Genomic DNA, 22,682 nt, shown 5'->3' with positions numbered 1-22,682 from the left:
ATAATAGTATTTTAAAAGAATTATATTTTTACAAAATTATTTTTAGTTTCAATTAAAAAAATCAAATGGATTAATGAATGATCCTTTAAGTTTAGAAATGGTGAATTAGATAATTTAAATTATAATATAATAGATTTAAATGAATTAGTAAATAATCAATCAATTATAATTCAAATCCAAATTCGGGCAGTTGTCACTTGTATATTCAATGATGTGCTTTTTGCACTTGAAACTTAAGTTCACCCACTAAAAATTTTATTATGGAATTGCCACAAGTCTTATTAAAGTTATGGCAGTATTGCCCCTCAGTCTAGTTTTTCTTCTTTTTATTTCGGATGTACAAAAAGAAATGTTATCACATTATTTTATTCAAATAATTGTAGTTCAATTATTTAGTATCCTAGGTGAATTTCAATCCAATAATAAAGTTGTCTGTGTTGTGATCTCAATATAGTTCAAATTTCTAAAATAGTCTCTTCCCTTATGAGAGTTAGACTTTATACATCAATCATCCTCAGCATTATTTAACATCCTATTCTTTCTAGAGTATATAGATATCAGTATAAAGATTTATACACAATCAATATATCATATTCATTCATTTATATTACCATTTTTTTAAGAATCAATAATAATTTAAAATGAAATATGGATATGTAATGACAGTATATCAAACTTTTACATTGTTAGCACATTCATATTTTTTCTTATTTCTAAGCATTATTTTCAAATATTGTGATAATATCTATAAAGTTCATCCTTTTTAATTTGGCATTCAATTACTAATTGATATTTCTAGATCCACATAGACAATATAAAAAAGAGGTAACGCTTTAGCTTACCCCAGCTAAATATGACTCCTTCACACATTATTAGCCTCCTATATACAGTCTGTAATTATGCTGCCTTAGGCAATGCTTCCAAATAAGCTTTAATAATGAACTTTTACAGCCCAATGAGCAAATCTGAAACTGCAGTGTGGAAATTTTCATGCTCTTGATTAATAATTACATTAACACAGACACCTGAATGGAAATACTGCATTCCAACATAGAGTTTTTGTAAATAGAGGTTTATTCTCCAGTCCCCACTCGTTCAAAATAATGTATTTGCACAACAACAGATTGGGCTAACCAGCTTAACTGGAAAACAGGGAGCACAGTTACATAAAATCATCTTTGACATTATAAATCATTCAACTTGGAACTTGTATCTGTCACTGTCAATATAAATCATACAACTTTTCCATTTTTATAACCCAACTTTTCCCCCTCCCTAGACCATAGGAAGAAAATCACTTATCAATTATATAGACATTATGTGGAATTTTAGACAAACTTCAAAAAAGCTGATTGGTTAATGCAAATGAATGAACTTGTTTAATTTGTTAAGTAAAAATTCAAAATCATAAATTTCAGCAGACATACGTGACTTGTTTTAATTCTGACTGACCATGTGAGATCCAATTTTCAGAATTCACTCCTTTCATTCTCACAACAAACAGTGATCTCACTTGTTTGTACAGCTAACAACAACAACCAAACCTTGGTCTTACTAAGTAGTGTCGGCTATGTCACTTATTTGTACATGCATATATAAAGTAGATATATGCACAAGTTTCATGGTTTCACACTAACCTCTAATCCCTTTTCTCATTTCCAAAGTCAATAAGGACCATGTTCATTTTAAAAGCATCGAGTGTACTATACCAGTTTTAAAATATTATAATTACAGTCATTTCATGTAAAAGAAAAGTAAATGCAATATATCATTCATATTTTATAACTAAAATTGAAAAAGGAGATGCTATTAAGTATTATTACATGTCTAATCATTTACGAAAAGAGTGTAATATCTAAAGACTGTCGATGTAAAGATTTATACGCAATCAGTATTCATCCACCATTCATTTGTATTACTTATATGTAAGAGTTAATGATGATTAAATATGAATCGTAGATGATATACTGACTGTGAAAAACACTCACACTGTCAATGCATTCACTTTTTTCTCTAGGAAAATTCCTTTAAGATTTGAAAACAACTTAGGAGTTTGATTTTGATTCATTGTCAAACTATTTTAATGACATGACAGTAAATAATTAGATGCTTGTGTAGAAAAAACCTTTACACCAACAATGAATCAAAATTAAATCCTAATTACTGAACATTTGATAAGAATGACTGATTGAGTTCACCCTGGACTATAGCAAACACTGATTATCAAAGAAAAAAAGAAAACCAATGCTGCCGATGATAAATTCGGACATTCATAGTTACTTAGTAAAACACAAACATAAACTAGATTATTATGCATAGACAGCATACCTATGAAAGCATATATCAAACATTTACAGAACATTTATAAACTGCGTCAAAACAAATATTGGAAATGCTTACTTGTTTCACTAAAATTCTTCATGTGAACCCAGAGAAGTTTTGTGGTGGTTCAATCCATATGTTTTCAAAAGGGTCTTGTTCTCCCCAGTCATGCCACTCCTTACGCGGATAGTATCTACAGTCATCAAGAGAGAACGATATGCATCGCTTTCCATAAAATCGAACTTTAGAGAAGTAAACATTATTTCTCATATTTCCAGGGAGGTCAGTTCTTGAATGAGAAGACAGGAAACTAGCAAAAAGAGTTACTCCATCTAGTGTTATCATCTCTTCCCATTGCATTAATGTCGGATCTAACTTAAAGATAATGGGGTTTTCACTAGAACATGTATAAATAACTACAATATTTCCGTCTTGCTCTGTCATAAATTTCCCCTTCCACCAATTTTTGGCAAAAAAATTCTGTGGGCATTTGGGTGGAGGTACTGACAGAACACTCCAAGTGCGCTCAGCTGGGTTAAACACCCCTAGCCAACCTGTGAGGCTCAGACAATAAAAGAGTCCATTACAAAACACAAGCTTATTCCATATGCTACTGACAAAGGGCAAGCGGTTTTGATAATTAACAGTGGCCCATTCTGTTGCCCCAGGGTAACATGTGCTAATGGCCACAACAGTAGGACTAACATGCTTCACCGTAAAGAGAACACAATCAGACGACGTTGGTGCACAAGAGAAGGCAACTATCTGGTATGTCATCTCAAATCTTGGCAGTTTGATCACCTGCCGAGTAAAGGGGTTGTAAAAAAACACTCGGTGAGTTCTAGGTCGGTATAGCAGTAACCAACCATCTTTTGTGTAACAAACTCTAGATCCACTTAACTCTGGCAACTGAAGGGAATAGGTAATACGATGCACAGGGTCATAGAAGTCATACCAATCACCAAATTTTGGAAAATACATAAGCCATGGTGATTGATTTAACACACGTACAGCAGTGGCAACAGAATGCCAACTCTTGCAAACAGCAGATGCACGGATATTATTGTCTAGGGTTAAACGGGAAAAGATTAATTCTAAGAGTTCAACAGGGAGATCAGACCAAGTTTGCAGCTCCAGTTTTTCATTCTTCACCTCAGTTCCTGTTCTTCTACTGTCAGTGATTGCATCATTTAACCTATATAGTTAGAAATACAAGTAAGATAGAAGTGGGAAAATTAACTTAAATGCACGTATAATATAACAGCAAAAGTAAAAAGAGATTATAGCTTTGTAACACAAACAGTGCTCCATCCCTAAAAAAGATGTCCACCAATCTCTCTTCTAGCACTCAGATTTTGTAAAACATAGAATCAGCTGTTTACATCATGACAAGTATAAAATATAGTAACACTACAATAAGTAGGAATGCCATCAAAACTGACGATATGGGTCTACAAGAGTTTTACAAATTAGAAGTTAGTCCAAGAATCCAACGAAATAAAGAGTACAACAACCAAGCCTTAAATCCCACAAGGTTCAGTTGAACGACACCATAATGCTCTTTTGTTTCACTTATAGTTTTTCTTGTCCTCTCTCTGTTGTATCACATTAGTTTTCATTTCCATGGATCTCGAAGAATTGGACTAAACTGCATGTGATCTACTCTTCTTACTAAGACTTCTCTAACAGCCCCCTTCATATATGTCCAAACCACCTAAGAATCTAAGACGTGGTTCTACCATTACTTATAAAAATAAAATAGTGTGCAAAAAAGAAAATAAAAAAAGCTTGAATTCATCCATATGAAAAGTACACACGCTAAAATTAAGCACAGTTCTAGCAGAGGGTTAAATATAAATTCAACACTAGATTCTAGAAATTGAAATTAAAATAAAGTATAAAAATAAAAATACAGAATACACAAACCACTCCAATTCTCAATAATTCACAGTAGTATAACTCATTTTTCAAATAAAAAAAATCAAATTCAGATATTGATCTGATCAATACATAAAGGCATAAACTAATAAACCCTAGTGCACTCACAACCATAAAACAATTCCACTTTGAAGATACAATTTTGAAATTCACACTCCATAACAAGACAAAAACTAAATAAAAATCTGTACTTGTTACAAATCCATACTGATCCAGCATTGAAAACCTACTTTTCATATATTGTCTTAGTTGATAAAAGAATTTGAAAAAAAAACATATTAAAATTGTAATAATGGAAATGAAAAAATCACATTTGGATTATGAAGAACATAACTTACAGTTTCAATTTTCTCCTCCTTTTCCCCCGCATTATGCCAATTGCTCAATCAAGTTGATCTCTAGAGAGAGAAAGAGAAAGTGAGGAGAGAAAGGGAAAGCAGAAAATGGAGAGAGGTTAAAGGAAAAAAAACATGAGGTAAGTGGCGGCACTAGCACGTGTGAGGCGGCTTAAATGCTCATAAAAAACGTGTGAAAGTTTCTACCAAGACACGTCCACACGGGACTAGGTTGATAATTAAAGGAGCACATTTTCTATTCTCATACTATTTTATATATTTTCTTTTATTCTCGTCGGTCAAAAACATAAAATTAATATATATTTTATTTTTCTAACTAATGAAAAATAAATAGGACATTCAATGATACAAAGTTTAGTACACAAAAAGTGATCCTCAACGCCACTTTATTTTGCCAGTTGCTAGTCTCTTAATGTGGCATCGCTTATAACAAAAATATACAACTATTAAAATTTTACTTCAAATATATATTTTTAAATAATTAAGTAATCAAATTATTTGATTCTTACACCTAAAATGTAATACATGTTAATTTTAATTAAGCAACGAAGGGTGAGTTAAATTCTTACTCAAAGAACTAGCTCTCTGGATGTCTATGACTCTAATAAAATTATATGTTCCGAAAATAATTTCAATCATACTCATGAGTCATGACTCTAACAGGATTCTTAATAAAAACAAATTTACTCATTTTAGCAAGCTCCTATATATTTTAAGGAATAGACTGTTCAAATAATTATCCGAGGAAAATAAGTAACTCATCAAGACATTTCCTTCATCTGTACGATAAATTATTATTTTTATAAGTAAAAGAATTTTAAAGGAGACAAATGTTCAAATGATGATTTTAGGAAAAAACGAATTTACATCACATTTCCTCCACTCTTAATGTAATTTTATTACCAAAAAAAGATGGGATCTTAATTATTTTCAATCATACTCATAACTCTAACATGATTCTTAATAAAAACAAATTTATTCATTTTAGCAAACTCCTATATATTTAAAGGAACATAAGTAATAAATTAAGACTGTTCAAATAATTATCCAAGAAAAATAATAACTCATCAAGACATTTACTTCATTTTTATGATAAATTATTATTTTTATAAGTAAAAGAATTTTAGAGATAAATGATCAAATGATGATCATAAGAAAAAACCAATTTTCATGACATTTTCTCCACTCTTAATATAATTTATTACAACAAAAAAAGATGGGATCTTAATCATTAATTAGTTTAAAGATTTTTATTAATTATTTAGATTTAACATTTATTGCTTTTTACTAAAAAATGATATACTTTTTATTATTAAAAAAACCCTTAAAAAGTCACATTTTAATATTTAATTATTTTATCCAAATATTTAATTATTATATTATTAGAAAAAATGTATAAAGTCTTTCTAAACTCTTTTTTTACTGTTGAAAGTAATCACACTGAACAATTTTTCTTCTTATTATTCCTTAAACTTTATGAGTTTATGAAATTGATCCCTATATAAATATGTTATTAAATTACTAATAGATCAATAAAGAAATCATTGTAATTAGACTCACAGCAATAATAATGTAACAATGTAGGTTAACTAACATTGATATTAGGAGGATTCCACTATCAAGATATAAAGTTGATTGAAAAGGATCAGACAAGCAACGTTCGGAGTTAAAAGTAGTTAATGTACTACTATAACAATATATAAAAATTAAAATTAAATAATAATGATATAATAGTCAATAATGTTAAAACAAAAATACATGAGTTATAATTTTGTATTACTATTAATTTAATAGTATCATTATGCAGACATCAATCTCACCAACAACTAAAGTTTAAGAGTAATTATAAAAAAAATAGTTATTAATAACTAGTTACAAAATGATAAAGTATGTGGTGTTTTTATTATTCAAAAAAAGAGAAATAGAAAACTAACAAATTGAAATAATAATAATAATAATAAAATACAAAACATTATCATTATATAGGGACCATTTTCACCAACAATTATAGTTTAAAGGATAATTAAGAATAAAAAAAATACTTAATAGTGACTAATTACAAAATGCATAAAGTTTATGGTATTCAACATATTTTTCTCTATTTATTATTCCAAAAAGAAAAATAGGAAACAAGAAAAGGAAATAGTAATAGTAATAATAATAATAAAATATTATTATTTGTATAGACCAATTTTATCAATAATTAAATTTTAAGGGCTAATTATGGGGAATAGTTAATGATAGCTAATGCAAAATGTTTATGTTGTTTTTATATACTCTTTTTTTTTATTATTCCAAAAAGAGAAACAGAAAACAAACAAAATGTAATAATAATAATAATAATAATAATAATAATAATAATAATAAAATACAAAACAACCTGAATCTAAAGTGCCATGGCATGAAAGCTTAAATCAATACATGTGAGTTTGAAGAATATGCATATCATGGTTTTTACAAAGACAATAATTTACAGGACGATATGGTGTGACATACAAATGACACTAATCTTATGTTTATATCTTAGTTTATATTTCTTTTCTATATCTTTTAGGTCTAAGATATAATGATGGACATAATCAAATAGGTTGCATACATTTCATATTTATTATAATTAGGATCATCACATATGATGATTAAGCTAAAAATATGAGTTTCATCTCACATGATCGATTAAGCATTAAATACATTTTGTGAGAAACTATTTTGAGTTGTACTTAATCAATTATCTTGTTTTAGTAAGCTATTAAGATGTTTTAAAAAACCAATAATTTGATTATGACTAAATCTTAATCGATTATATAGGATAGAAAAACAGAATTATAAAATCCTTATGTTATCTCTCAAGAATCAATTAAGTTTTTTTTTGGTGAATAGGAGGGGGAGAACCCTCAAAGAGACCTAGAACATTTCTAGGTAAAAACATGTTTGTACAGTCGAATAAAAGTAAATCCATGCATGTAGGAGGAGGCCTATCCATCTCATGTGTGCTTACTTGCAAAGAGTGTGCCATATTTGCCATAAAATTAGCAACCTGGTTAACTTCCCTATGAATATGAGTGCAACGAATTATCCAGTTTTTGTCCACCCAAAGCTGTATCACTTTCACTAAAGAGGCATAAGGGTGAAAGTTATCACAGTCATTGTTCACCAAATTGATAGCCACTCTAGAGTCACTTTCCACAATGATCTTCCTAGCTCCTTTTTCCAAGCCATAGTGAGGATGGAGAAGATGCCCCAAAGTTCAACCCATAAGACATTTGAGGTCCCTAGATTCTTGGAGAACCCAAAAATCCATTTGTTAGAGTCATCACGACAAACACCGCCACGGTCTGCTAAATTATTATGTAATCTGACTGACCCATCCACATTACATTTTAACCAACTTGAAGGTGAGGGGTCCCAACCTACCAATATCTGTTTATAAGTAGGAGAGGATAAGGAATGATTTAGATAGCCCAAGTTAAGATTGGAAGCATTGCCAATAGTCAACTTGCCAGCATAGTAGAAAATATGTTGCTTATTAAAGACTTTGCCTTTGAACACCACATCATTCCTCATTTTCCATATTGACCATGGGAGAAGGTTAAAATTATGAGATTTCATGCTAGCTTCATCAATAAGTTCAACATGTATGAGATTCTCAATTATCCATACTTTCAAATCACTAGTGAAGAAACCGATCTGAGAGTAAATCGGTAGAAAGCTCTCCCAAATAGGTCTCACATACTGGCAATCCTGAAGAAGGTGAATAACTGTTTCCGGTTCTCACAGGCAAATGGGACAGGTAGGATCCTCAACAATATTGGCCTTCCATCTACGATCGTTTACCCAAATACCATTATGCATAACACGCCAAAGGAAATTGTTAACCTTGAATAGGCCATCCCATTTCCAAATTGTGCTCCAAGACCTAGATTGGGTTGTGTGCTTGGACCTGATAGCTTCATAAGCTGATTTGGATGTGAAGTGGCCATTACTAGTTAAGCCCCATTAGATGGAGTCTGAACCCATCAATGGAGAGGGGGGAGGCATAACCATAACTTCCGCCGAACATTGAGGAGGAAGGATGTGCATGAAGTCTTGGAAATTCCAAGTAGAATTGTTATGATCATAGAAATCAGCCACCATTTTGTCAACCTCAGAGACCTAGATAGGATGGAGGGCAACCTCCTTAAGAATCACACCTGAAATAAGCCAATTATCAGACCAGAACCTAGCAATTTTACCATCCCCCCAAAGTACATCTTATACCTCTCCAAATATGAGATTCTTTATTGCGCTTTCAAACAATAGGCACCAAATTCTCACCATAAGCATACTTAGCCCGAAGCACTTTAATCCACAAAGCATCAGTGGCAGACATAAGTCCCCAACCAAGTTTCATGACAAGGGCCCTATTAAAATCATGAATTTTCCTTACACCCAAGCCAACTTCATTTTTAGGCCTACAAACCTTCTCCGAAGCAATAAGATGGGACGATCTTTGCTTATCAGTTGTGCTCCATATAAAGTCTCTCTGAATTTTCTCCAACTTAGAGCAAATCTCTTGAGGCAAAAAAGTAGTTTGCATACAATAAGTTGATAGAGATGCAATGACCGACTTTGCAAGAGCGACACGACCTGCGAAATTCAACATATGAGCTCTCCAACTGGACAGCCTGGATTGAATTTATCAAGGATAAACTAATAGGTTGATGTCATGACACGCTTGCGAGCAAGAGGAACTGCCAAATAACAACCCATATCAGAAGTAATGCAAAAGTTAGCTAACTGTTGAAGTTGTTGAGAGACATTGTGATGAACATTATTAGAAACCATCATACGAGTCTTAGCGAGGCTAACTTTCATACCTATGGTAGCTAGAGCAGAAATCCTAAAGAGTAGAAGAGATGTGTTCAATCTGACTCACTGAGGCCTCACCAAAAAGGAGGAGGTCGTCCACAAAGAATAAATGAGATATAGGGGGGACCAATCCGAGAGAGCTTTATCGGTTTCCACGACCCAATAGTCACCTCATCCATAATTTTGTGAGCTAACCTTTCCATACACAAAACAAAAAGATAGGGGGAGAGTGGACCATGACATAGACCTCGCTGGGGACTAAAAGGAGGAGACCTATCTCCATTAAAACTGATCTGGTAGTTCCAGGAGGTAACACAATGCATGATCAATATGCATATATGGTCGTCAAGGCTAATCATACGAAGTGTATACTGAAGGAAAGGCCAAGAGAGTCTATCATACGCCTTCTCAAGGTCAACTTTAATGGCCACCCAACCAAATTTTCTCTTTAAAGTGCGCATAGAATGGAAGACTTCTTGGACAATGATGATGTTGTTGGAGCTATGTCTCCCAAGAACAAAGCTACACTGGTTAGAGAAACCAAATCCCCCATCACACTCCTTAACCTGTTAGTAAGAATCTTAATCACCATCTTGTAAGGGACATAACAAAAAGAGATAGGTCGATAATGCAAAACTTTATCCGGAGAATCAATCTTAGAGACAAGAACCAACAAAGTATCATTAACCTCATGAATGAGTAAAGGGTTCTCGAAGCATTATTGGGAAAATTTAATAACTTAAGGACCAGCCACTTGCCACTGGGATTAAAAGAAAAGAGGATTAAGCCCATCTAGTCCTAGAGCTTTCAATGGACGCATACGAAAAATAACAGTTTTGACTTTTTCTCCAAAGAAAGGCGACTGAAGATTCTGGGCAATACTATCATGAGGATGAATTAAAGTAGTTCTAGTGTCAAAGGCAGTCACTACACCCTCATCCAAGTACATAAGCTTAAAGTAGTCCTCAATAAGTATCATGAGTGCATCATAGTCAGTACCTAAGTCCCCATTATCATCCAGTCGGGCTTCGATCTTATTCCTTTTACGTCTAATTAGAGTAGTAGTGTGAAAGAAGCTAGTGTTACGTTCTCCAAACTTTAACCACATGCATCTGGATTTTTTAGCCCAAAGAAGTTCCACCAAAATCATAATCACATTATATTCCTTCCAGAGCTTCTTTTGTAGAGGACTGAGCCCTCTATCAAACCTCATACTCAATCACATATTAATTCCTTCAAGCATCTTCATAAGGCGTCTTTCTTGTGAAAGTTATTACCGAAAACATTTACATTCCATGCAGTAGCATCCTCTCTGAAGTTGTTGGAAGCTAAGAGTCAATCATGAGTACTCCTCCAAGCCCCTTGAACCACATTATTGAACCCCTCATTAGTGAGCCAGCTAGCCATAAACCTGAAACACCTAGGAACCTAACGGTAATGAGAATCACCATGAAGCCTTAACAACAAAGTTTTGTAATCCGATTTCAGTTGCAGAAGATGGAGGATGAAAGAATCCGAGAACATATGCCACCACTGATGGGTACAAATACCTCCATCCAACCGTTCTTTAACACCACGAGCCTCCCAAGTGAAAGGAGGACCCTTGAAGCCCACACCACACCACTTTTATCCGTAGCTTCCAAGTAAGCATTAAAGTCACCCATAACAATGCAAGGATCACAAATACCACTTGAAAGATTGATAAGACTACTGTAAAGAGCAAGACGAATAGTAGCATTAGGACTCTCATAGACAAAAGTAACATAAGCAATTGAGTTGTTATTTACCATGCGAATTTTAGAATGAACAAACTGACGGTGAGAGACCAACACCTCAATATCCATGACCCTAGAATCCCATAGAATCCAAATACCACCAGAAAAAACAATAACATCTTTTAAATGATAATTCATAAATCCGAGCTTTTGAATAATGTTTAAAGCTCGACTACCACTCACTCTAGTCTCAAAGAGGGCAATACAAGGCACCCTATGACAATGAACCAAGTCTTTAATCAGAGTTGGAAAGCCTTTACTAGCAGCTCCCCTAATTTTCCAAGAAATAAAATTCATTAAAAAATAATACAAAGAGAGGCCAAGGGAGGACACTTAACTCTCCTGAACACGTGAGGACTCCAAATGAGCCACCAAATCTTCATCATGATTCATTGAGTGGGCCGCAAATTCAAGGACATCATCCACCTCCATGCCATTTGGGTCTGGTGTTTTTTCCCAAACTCCTTGGCCCATAAATCTATTGGCACTACTTGTTGAGCAATTAGCCCACGACACTGAAGAAAGGGGAGAATAAACTTGAACATTGACATAATTTGGTGGGTCAATTAAATTAGCCCCCATGTGTGGACCCCCCTTTCTCATTAATTGTGGCCCCATAAGATAGAGAGGGAGGACCTTGAGGGTCATTGTTGGTGGTCCCCAAAGATATGTTACATTGCATGGGGAAGATTCCTTCTCATGCATATTAAAATGCTTCTCCATTACTAATGAATGCTCCACCTGGGTACCTGTTGCAGCTTTTGAAGTCTCACATTTATTGCCCATAATTGCCTTCCCTTTTCTTGAAACTGATCCATGATTAGTTCCTTTAGCATGTTGCTCAAATTGAGGCAATAAACCCTCTTCATTAATAACCGAATTTCCATGAGTAACAACAACATGAAATTCGTGTATTCCCTCCTCATTTTGTAGCAACATTCTCTCTTCAATTAATTCCTTATCTAGGATACAAAACCAAGACCCCTCTTGACTTTGGCTCATTAATTCCTTGGCCAAGAGGTGGGCATAGGAGTGAAGGCTTCCCCTTGGTTTCTAGGCGTGCCATTAATTTCCCATTCCTTCTCTTTGCCATCATCAAGGGACCAAAGTTCCCTTCTCCTTCCTCACCAATGCTAGGTTCACCACAGTTTTCTCCTGGATTAGACATGGTGGGCACTTGAGAACTGACAGGGTTTTTACACACCATTAGAGGACAAGACTCAAGTCAGTGACCAAACCTCCCACATCCAAAGCAAATCATGTGCAATCCTTCATACTCAACCCTATAAATTTTATGGTGAAGCTCAAATTTAGAAACCAAGGTTTTCTTCATATCAATCTCAATGCAAATACGGGTAAACTTTCCACGTTCGTCCACACATGTATGGGGTCCAAATCTCCTTTGTTTCGAAGGGTAGCATCATCCACCTTGACAAACCTGCCCAAGGAACCTCCAATTTTATGTAGAATCCTATAATTATAGTATTCAATAGGAAGACTAGGAATCCTAATCCAAACAACAACTTTTTTCATTTCATTATTGTTTAGATTGCACTCAGGTTTCCATTGCTGCACCACAAGGTAATGCCCAAGGATCATCCATGGCCCACTGTCAAACACATTTCTTAAGTCACTCCATTCAGTAAAACGAATCAGAAAAAATTCGTTCTCAAGGTCAATTACCTTCATTGTTGCTTTCCTCTCCTGTTTGGAAAGTCTCACCACTGGACATAGAAGGTTTGTCTCTGAATTCTCTCCATCATGCATGCCTTTCTCCTCCAAAGGGTATGTACCTTTTCTCTTTTGACTCGGATTCAGATCCAAAGCACTCGTGACTTGCATCTGCCTCTTCATCTTCATCAGTATGGTCGAACATTCCATTCGCCCCTACTCCCTTGCTAATATCTTTACAGGAGATAACACTCCTTTTCATAACCAGACTCGTTGATGTCTCAAAGGCTTCCTTACCATTTTCCATGACTGCATCCACTCTCAAGGAAGCCTTTTGGTTCATCAAAGCACTATTGTGTATTAACTCCATTGTCTTAGCTTGCTTTGTGCTCTTGTCTTTTTGGTCCTCTTCTTCTCTAGTGGAGAGAGTAGAGCTCGAGCGTTCCATTTCCAATGGGGGAAATTTAGATGGATAAAAATGATATTCGATACTCAATTAGGTTTTCAAATTAGAAATTAAGTTCAAGTGCTAAATCTCTCAAATTAAGAATTAACTTCTGAACTCTTAGAAAATAAAGGGTCATTATTTTCATTTTCTACTCATCTTCTCTAGTCTTTATATTCTATTTGATCTTAGTTTTTCAATAGATTATAGAAAATAATTAAGCAATCTTGATCTAGATTTTTGTTGTTATTTGCATAAGAAGGTGTTGATCAAAACAACAAGATTTGATAAATTTTACAAAAGAAAAGGAAAATTTAGATTAGATGTGAGGGATCTTGGAGTTGTGTTCATTTTAGGATAGAAAAAAAAGTTTGGAGGTTGTGGGGAATCAACCAGGGCCAAACTTTTGAAGAAAGACATTGGAAGTCTTTACTGATCTACTTTGTATTGAACAATCACTCCAAATTGTAGAAATCCTCAAATCATCTAAGAGACTAGATGTAATGTCATTCTTGGCGTGAACCAGTATAAAATCTCAAGTATCATCTATTCTTTATTTATACTATTTAATTTCAATGTTTACATTGATAATCAATTGAATCGTTAAAATTATTAGCAGCATGATTCCTGTAGCATATGTAAGGATGAGTTAAAACTCTTAATGAGATCTAAACTTCAATTGGAGTGGAGTATCTAGACTATAGGAGTACTCTTGATAGACTCACCTATGTAAATGTGGAAGTGGGGCCGCTTTTATGAAATTTTGGGGCATAAATTTCTAGAGCGTTCACTATACTGGGATAGACGTGCATGACCTTTAACGCACGGGCTTTACAGAATTCACCTTTGAAAAGGTTGTGTGTGGTTTGATGCTGGAGATAGAGTTCAAGACTACGAGTCACTCTAGTAAAATCTGGATCTTATTCACTATGCAAAGGTTCAAGTCGGATGACACCTTTGTTTATGCACAATCTTATTGAGAACACAAATATTCTCGGAAATTATTTTTTAATTTCAAGTGGGGGATTGTTAGAACATGGTTTGTTGAAAACCATTAGTGGGAACTTTTGGGTGTGAAATATAAAAAACACACAAGTCTCACATAGAAGAGTTTTGAAAAAACAACTCTCAAGTCCCACATTGGAGAGATGAGGAACTTGGAAAAAATCCCAAGTTAAAAATATAAGCCTTCTCCCTTCATATTTTCTTGCCCCAAGTTGAATGCGCTTTCATTCAACTTTTTCTTTCTCCCTCATATTTTCTGCCAATGCATTTTCGACAAACTTCTCCCCCTTTCTTTCTGTGGCACCAAGTAATGGCACAGGCAGCCATATTGTTGGAATTTCGAGAACTAACATTGATAGTCAGTATTGGAACTCATACATTATGGAAATATATTGTTATTTTAAAGAGGACTTGATATAGCCTTCATGGATTGAAGGTGAACCGATATACATTTGGCGTTATCTCTACTTCCCTGCTCTTTTAATTTCTTTTGTTTCAATTTTTACATAGTTAAGTTTGCTAATGTGATTTTTATTTTAAAGAAGGGGCAAAAATATGCCTAATATGCATAAAACAAATTACCCCTCCTTTTAGTTTGCCATTTATAAGAAATCCTGTGAAAAATGAGATTGAAATTTAGAGTGTTTTGAGAGGTCAAAGCAATTGACCAACATCTTTACCTAATCATTTCCTATGTATACTTTCTTCAAGAAGAACTTGGAATTCTTGATGAAAATAATATGGGTTAATGACTTTGATGTCTTAGCAATATCTTTATTATCGTAATTCATGTATTATATATTTTAATTACCTTTGCATTCTTGTCCTTCTACGTTTCATATGAATTTTAAATAAAATACTTGCCTATTGGATTGTTTGAATGATAGAATGATTTATTACTCTGGGCATAATTTGTTAAAATTGGGAAAGACAAATTTAATTGGTCAATAATCGACTTATAAGTGCATGTCTACTATTTTTGGGGAAAATTTCTCGTGTCTAATCGGTTATTTAAACAATTAACTACATAAAATTCTATGGCTAATTGATTAAGTAATCGATTATTTGTGCATAATCTTTGTCTTCCTTATTGATTAAATAATTGATTATCTTGTCAGAATTATTAAATTTTTCTGTTGCTCAATAGACTATCACTAAATCATAATCGATTAACAATTGATTAGTCAACAAAGTCATTCATCCATTAAAATATCAAATCCTTCAATCTCATTCACTCAAACACTCAATTTCTTCCTCTCAAGCTTCCCAAGAACTGTTTTTGGTTCCTATCTCTCATAAGAAGAAGATGTTGTGCCCCCTTTCTAATTCAATCAAATTTCTTCCTCTCTATTCTAAAAACCCTTCTTTTCATCAAAACCCTTATGTTTCACCAACCAATTATATGAGCGACAAACAAGAAAAAAAGTCAAGCAAAGGATTGGTGTTTGCCCCTTCTCCTACATAAGCAAATATATCGACCAACCCCCTCGGATGCCCATCAAGGTATGTCAATGACCCCTTCTATTCAATTGATAGCTAGGTCGATATAATGACATTATTTGATGATTGTGCTCTTAAAATGCACCTGTTACATGACATGCTATGCCTTTTGAAAAAGAGAGTTGAGTTCCCTAACACTCAATTGATTACTAAGTTTTGCTAATGGAATGGCAATATCCATCTTAGGCTAGTGAAGGGTTTTATGCAAATTTGACCAAATGTGGAAACAAATTGGTTACTCTTGTAATGGGTCATAGATTACGCTCTCGCAAGACAATTTTTAGTTAGTTGATGGGTTAACCTTGGATGATATTGTGGAAACAGGAATTGGTCTGATTTTGACCATCTGCTAGTTTATAAATCTTATTTGTGCAACCATATAACACATATTGAAGATACGACCAAGTCTTGTCATATGAAAGTTGACAATAGTCTCATACACTACATCATTGTCTACATCTTAATTCCAAGGACTCATAACAATGCCCAACCAAGCATTCCTAACATGAAGTACATGTATGAAATCAAGAATGGGTTTCTCATTCATTGGCCATAAGTTATTTAAGAACGCATGGTGGCTATAAGAAATGACTAAAATGTCAGGTTACCATAAATCTTAGAAAACACATAAATATGACTAGATAGGTTAGTTTCCTAACATCATTCATTGGCCAAAATATAAATGACTAAAATGTTACTTCTCACATCATTGGTAACTTTGGGATCAATGTGACTGGTTAGGTTAGTTTCCAAACATCTTAGAAAACAAATAAATTAGAATACCAAACCTTAAACAAGATGAACATAGAATGACGGAAGAAGTTATTTGAAATCTGACCTAAGGATGGAGCAACATGGATGTGGAGAATTTGATGGATCACATGAAAGAGATCCTCACTTCCCACACAGACAACATGATGGGGAAATTCAAAGAGCATGATGACATCTTAAATGTCAGGATGGACATTATGGGTTTAATGATAGATTTAGGATTCGAAGATATTTACCGTCGTATTTCTAGGCTTGAGGGCAATTTTCCTCCTATAGGTTAAGCATATGTATATTTGTTTTGTTCAGTTTTATTGTATGATGTTTTGATCCATTGTACTTATTGTCACTGATGACAATAATATTCAATTGTAATTTGTAATTAAGATTAGTTGAATAACAAAAAAAATATAAAGAAAAATAGATAATTGTTTATTGAAAATAACATATTAATTCTAAATAATAATAATTAAAAATTAAAAACGTTAAAGAAAAATGTATATTCATTTAAAGTGTTGCTCTTAGTTAAAGACTTTAATTCATCGATAATTGAATTAAGAGTAAAATTTTCAGATATTTATATTTCAATATAAATCATCATGTTGCCTACAAGAAATTATTTCCTATTTTACTACATAAATTTATTTGGTTGTGTTCGTTACTGAAAATGATCTTCCTGTAGTAGTTAAACCAAAATACTTAAGATAAAATGAATAACTTGATCAAGCAAATTATATGCATTCAATTTTACCGTATCATCAAAGTTGCAATTAATTCATATATAATTGATAATTTTTCAAACATGAATTACTAATGACATTAATAACAAAAGGTTGAAATTGAAATCTCAAATCAATATTTTCTTACTCGCATTGAAGTCTATAGGTATAATTTTTGCACAAATATACATATGTTATAAATATTAAAGAGGAGGGATCCACTTACTCCAAGAGTAAGTTTTTTAAACTTACTTCACATCATAGCCATCAATTCTATGAATATCTAATGGTTTAGATCTACTCACTAATTCAAATCATTGGATTTCCCTAGAATTGATGGCTAAGATGAGGAGTATGTTTAAGAAACTTACTCTTGGAGTAAGTGGATGCCTCCCTAATATTAAATGATTTATAAAAATACATAGAATATTAGGATTTTTGTTGTAAAAGTTCCACAAAGACAATTTATAATCTTATAATATTTTCTTAAGTGCAAAATCATTATGAACTCAAATGAAGTAAATATTATAAGCAATATCTATATTTACACATGTAAAAAACTTTATCTATTATCTATAATTTTTAGAATAAATGTACAATTTGTATAAGGTAAAAATGTATATTAGAATAGGTAAATAAATTTTAAAAAAACAATTGGAAAAAAAATTCAGGGGGGCAGTTGCCCCCACCTGCCCTAATAAAGCTCTGCCACTGCTTGTTATCAATGCAAGTCTGAATGACATGATTTTTATGAAGACAAAGCTTAAAGTTTGTTAAAGACAAAGTCTGGACAATGACAAATCAACTACAACAACATGAAGACTCAAGTTCAAGCTTCAAGAGGATCAATAAACACTAAAGAGTAAATTTTCATTTCTTTATGCTCTAAAGTGCTTTGAATGGGTAGAGTCTAAGTTGGGTAAACCTAATGATATATCTCAAATATTAGATTGATGAACATGATGCATATTAGATTTTCATTCATAAATGATTTAGGTGCATTAGCATTCTTACATGATTTTGATGCATTAAACAAGTTGAAGTTATACCATTTTCAAAATCATGCATCATGCATTAGTTAATTATGTTAGAGGTACATTGAATATTAACTAAGTATTTTCATAAAGCCTATTCTTAATAAAAACCCCTATGATCTTTATAAGGGCCAAGAACCACATATCTCTCATTTTCATGCTTTTTGATGCAAATACTTTATTTTGAATAATGAAAAATATCTTTTAATTAAATTTAATTCAAAAGCAGATATAGGAACATTTCTTGGTTATTCTAATCATAGCAAAGTTTATAGAGTTTTTAATAAAAGAAAAATGAATGTGTAAAAGTCTATACATGTTGTATTTGATGAGTCTTCTCGAAAATAGGAGAGGAATGTATGTGTGTTGATCTTGTAGGTACACTTCACGATGCATACTTGAAGGATCAAGAATCTGAAAAATCTATGCAAGAAGAGCAAGATCAAAGTCAAAATCAAGAACTTGAAAGAATGCCACGAGAATGGTAAACTAAGAAGGACCACCAAATCGATAATGTAATTGGTGATATTTCTAAGGAAGTGGTAACCCAAAATTCCTTGCATAATATTTGTAATATTTTTGCATTTTTTGCCCAAATTGAGCCTAAGACTATTGAAGTGACTATTGAGGATGAGCATTGGTCTTTAGCTATGCAAGAAGAGCTAAACCAATTTGAAAGAAACAAAGCTTAGGATTTAGTCCCTAGACCAAATGATCGTCTTATAGTTAAGGATGGAAACAGACCAGGCTTTACCTTAAAGAGGCTCAGCCTGTATAGCAAGTAGGAGCATGGACCTGGCCTGTTAGTTTGTTTAAAAAAATTCAAAGCCTAGGCATGACCTTTTTAAAAGTGACTCCAATGAATTAGAGAGCAAATAGTCCAAATAACCTCACAATTATAAATAGATCTTAAAGGAATGCAAACGAAAATGAAAAGATACATGATGCATTCAACTTATGTATGCTAGCCCTTTTGTAGAACTACAACATGAGAATTCATATTCTCATATGGTTAAGTTTTATGAGCTATGTTTAATAGTTGTAGTCAAAAAATAAGAACAACAAGATTCATTGTCTCTAAGGTTATTTTCACTATCCTTGATAGGGAAAGCTAAGGAGTGGTTATTGGACCAATCATTACAAATAAAGACCGATTGGAACCATTTGGAGGAGATATTTAGGAATCATTTTTTTGTCACGTTCAATGTTAATGGACACAAAAATAGCAATCTTTGTTTTATCTAAAGAAGAAAGTGAAACTTAATGTGAAACATGGGAGAGATAAAAATCCTAGATGAAAAGATGCCCCAACTCTGGATTTGATGGATTGACACATATTCATGTCTTGTACAATGGACTTCAGCGACAATCTAAGTTACTATTGGATATAATTATTGGTGGTTCTTTAAAGACAAAAGGTTCATAGGAATCATTTTCAATCATAGATCCATTTGTTCGTTGATGAATAAGATATGGCTCATCTTGTAGCCAAGGGTTTTAAGCAACGAGAGAACATAAATTTCTTCCATATTTTTTCACTAATCACTAAAATAACTTCCATTAGGGTATTGATATTGCTTGTTGTGATTCATAATTTAGTGGTACACCTAATAAATGTTAAAACCATTTTCTAGATGGTAAATTGAAATGAGAAATCTACATGGTGCAACTTGAAGGGTTTATAATTCATGGACAAAAGATAAGGTCTTCATGTTAGATTACTCTCTAAGATCATAAGCAAAAACTTAAGCAATGATATGAAAATTTTGACATTTTAATTGCCTCGAATGCGTTTAAGGTGATTGAAAGTAACAAATGTATTTTTTTACACATATGAAAGTAGCATATTCACTATCATATTGTTTATGTAAACCGCCTATGCATATTTTGTTTAAACAATATTGTGATATCATTCTTATGTAACAACTTTGGTCTGAAAGACCTCAAATAATAAATGTAATCATTGGTATTAATATTACTATATAAAAAAGGAAATTTATTGTATTACTCTCACTCCATTTAGGAGATCTTAAATAAATATAAATAATTTGACTATTGACCTGCATGCTATCCATATGTGTCATGAAGCGGACGAAACCGTTGCATAATGTTAGCCACAAGCAATAAAATAAAGGGCAAAGCTAAATAGAAAAGAAGAAGACAATATAATTTGTTAACGAAATTCGACCAATTGTAGCTATGCCCAAGAGCATTTAGCGGCTACCAATGTTTAGTGGCTATTGATATATTATTATAAATTAGGATTACAATCTCTAACATACTCATTTGTGTCTAAATAGTATGTATGTGTGTGCATGTGGGTGTGTGCATGAAGTGACTGTTGCGCAACATTGACTAAAAATAATAAAATAAACGATAGAAAACAAATCAATGAGAAGAAGATAAGATAATTTGTTAATGACGTTTGGCTAATTATGTCTACATCCTCTAGAATATTGCGCGGCTACCAATATATTATTAGATATTAAGATTACAAATTCTAGCACACCCAGTTGGGGCTTACAATGTATATATACATATCATAGTATCTCACCCTAATATCATGTGCCTAAGGCCCATACGTTGTCTCTAGTTATGGAGAGATATAACAAAGAATTTGATGCCAATACACAGTCTTAGATTTTTTTCTCTACTCCAATCCTATGCAGTGTTGGATTTCTTACAAGAACATATTTGAAGGAAATACCAACAATCTTCACCATAATTAAAATATCACACTACTTGGGAAATATGCACAACAATATGATTCAAGTATTAAAATATTTGAGAATAATGGTAAAGGTGTAAAATAAATTTATATGTGATCATCATGGCAGCTTTTAATATGCAACTTATTGTATTAGACCAGATATTGCCTATTATGGAACTACTATGTAGGTTTACATATAGACTATTGTAGAGCATTAAGACACAAATAAGAGAGTTATGAGATACCTCAAGAGAAAATGAATAACAAATTATATTATCACATGTTACATGTTGTCCTAGAAGGATATAATTGTGTGGGATTGGAACTTTTTTTCGTATGATTCTAAAGTAAATATTGGCTATATATTTAGATAGTTGGATGAGTTGATTCTTAGAATTTTGGGCATAAATTTCTAGATTATTCATTATAATGGGATAGACATGCATGAACTTTAATGCATGAGCTATTTATAACACATCAAGACTACAAGTCACTCTAGTAACATTTAAATTTTACTCACTATACAAAGTTCCAAGTCAATAAACATGTTTGTTTATACACATTCTTAAAGAGGCTATTACTTATTTTCGAAAATTATTTTTTTAATTTCAACCAGGAATATTGGAACATGGAGTGAAATTAAAAAATAGAAAATTCAAAATTGGGTAGATTATATTTTTAATTGAACCGGAAAAAAAAGCTAACATCATATAGGTCATCCACTTGACAAGTTCTAGACTCTATAAATAGTGTCTTTCTCATTTGGAAAAAGTGTACCATTTGAATGACATTTCTCAACTCTCTCTTCTTCCTCTTTCTGCTTATGCAATTTCGAACCAACTTTTCTCATTTATTTTCATGTAGTTCATAACATCATGAGTGGCAATAACCTTATCATTTAGTGATGATGACCATATTGTTGAATGACAACAGTCATAATAGTAGCCATATTTGTGGATAGTAGTAGTCATATTATTGTGAAGCGAAAGCCATATTGTGACTGTAATTCTAGAATGGTTTCTATGATACAATAATTATCTGATTTAGTGATATGTACTTTTTTATCATGGGGATATCATAGTTGACAATTTCTTTGTACAACTTTTGGTAGTACCATAAAATATCTTAAAGATAATAACTTAATATACAACTAAACCAAATAATATCTCGAGTGGTATAATTAATTTTTTTTAATTTCAATACAAAAGTGTTTAACTTTTAATGTGGTTACAAACTTTTAACAACAATGGTTTTGAAAGAAAAATAAAATAATAAAAGATATAGAATGGAGAGAATGCTAGTTATAGTTAACATTTCTTAATATTAACTTAAAATTGCTAACATATTCTTTATAAAAGTTTCTTTTGATACAACCTCATTTTTTTGTGTTTTTATGTTGTATTGCTTATGACAAATTTAAATTTATCCTTAAAACCCAAGTTGTTATTGAAAATTTGGAAATATATATTTATTAATGCATATAAATTTTATAAGAGGATAATTTATTTGTGTCAATTTTATTAATGTGAGGGTAACATTGTATATGTCCATATACATTATTAGATAAAAACCTCATGTATTGAGAAATCCTTTA

General features: G+C 32.4%; 1 protein-coding gene across 1 annotated transcript; it reads right to left on the bottom strand.

Annotated features, from left to right (window-relative positions):
* LOC109347537 (F-box/kelch-repeat protein At1g57790-like) lies at positions 740–4,737 on the bottom strand. The gene is made up of 3 exons (XM_019587445.1): positions 4,599–4,737; positions 2,401–3,517; positions 740–1,142 (listed from the first exon to the last, which is right to left on the bottom strand). Exons 1-2 carry the CDS (start codon positions 4,628–4,630, stop codon positions 2,419–2,421), a joined length of 1,131 nt encoding a protein of 376 aa, XP_019442990.1. The 5' UTR covers positions 4,631–4,737; the 3' UTR covers positions 740–1,142; positions 2,401–2,418.

The sequence above is a fragment of the Lupinus angustifolius genome, chromosome LG05 (assembly GCF_001865875.1).
Source record: "Lupinus angustifolius cultivar Tanjil chromosome LG05, LupAngTanjil_v1.0, whole genome shotgun sequence".
Classification (NCBI taxonomy): domain Eukaryota; kingdom Viridiplantae; phylum Streptophyta; class Magnoliopsida; order Fabales; family Fabaceae; genus Lupinus; species Lupinus angustifolius.
Note: the sequence above shows the minus strand (reverse complement) of the source record. Positions and strands in the feature narration are given on the sequence as shown.

What these genes read in the sequence shown, in the direction of transcription:
- LOC109347537 (XM_019587445.1), bottom strand. Translation starts at nt 4,630, where the DNA reads ATGCGGGGGAAAAGGAGGAGAAAATTGAAACT. An exon ending in AGGAGGAGAAAATTGAAACT is followed by an intron (nt 3,518 to 4,598) that starts GTAAGTTATGTT and finishes CTAACTATATAG; the next exon opens with GTTAAATGATGCAATCACTG.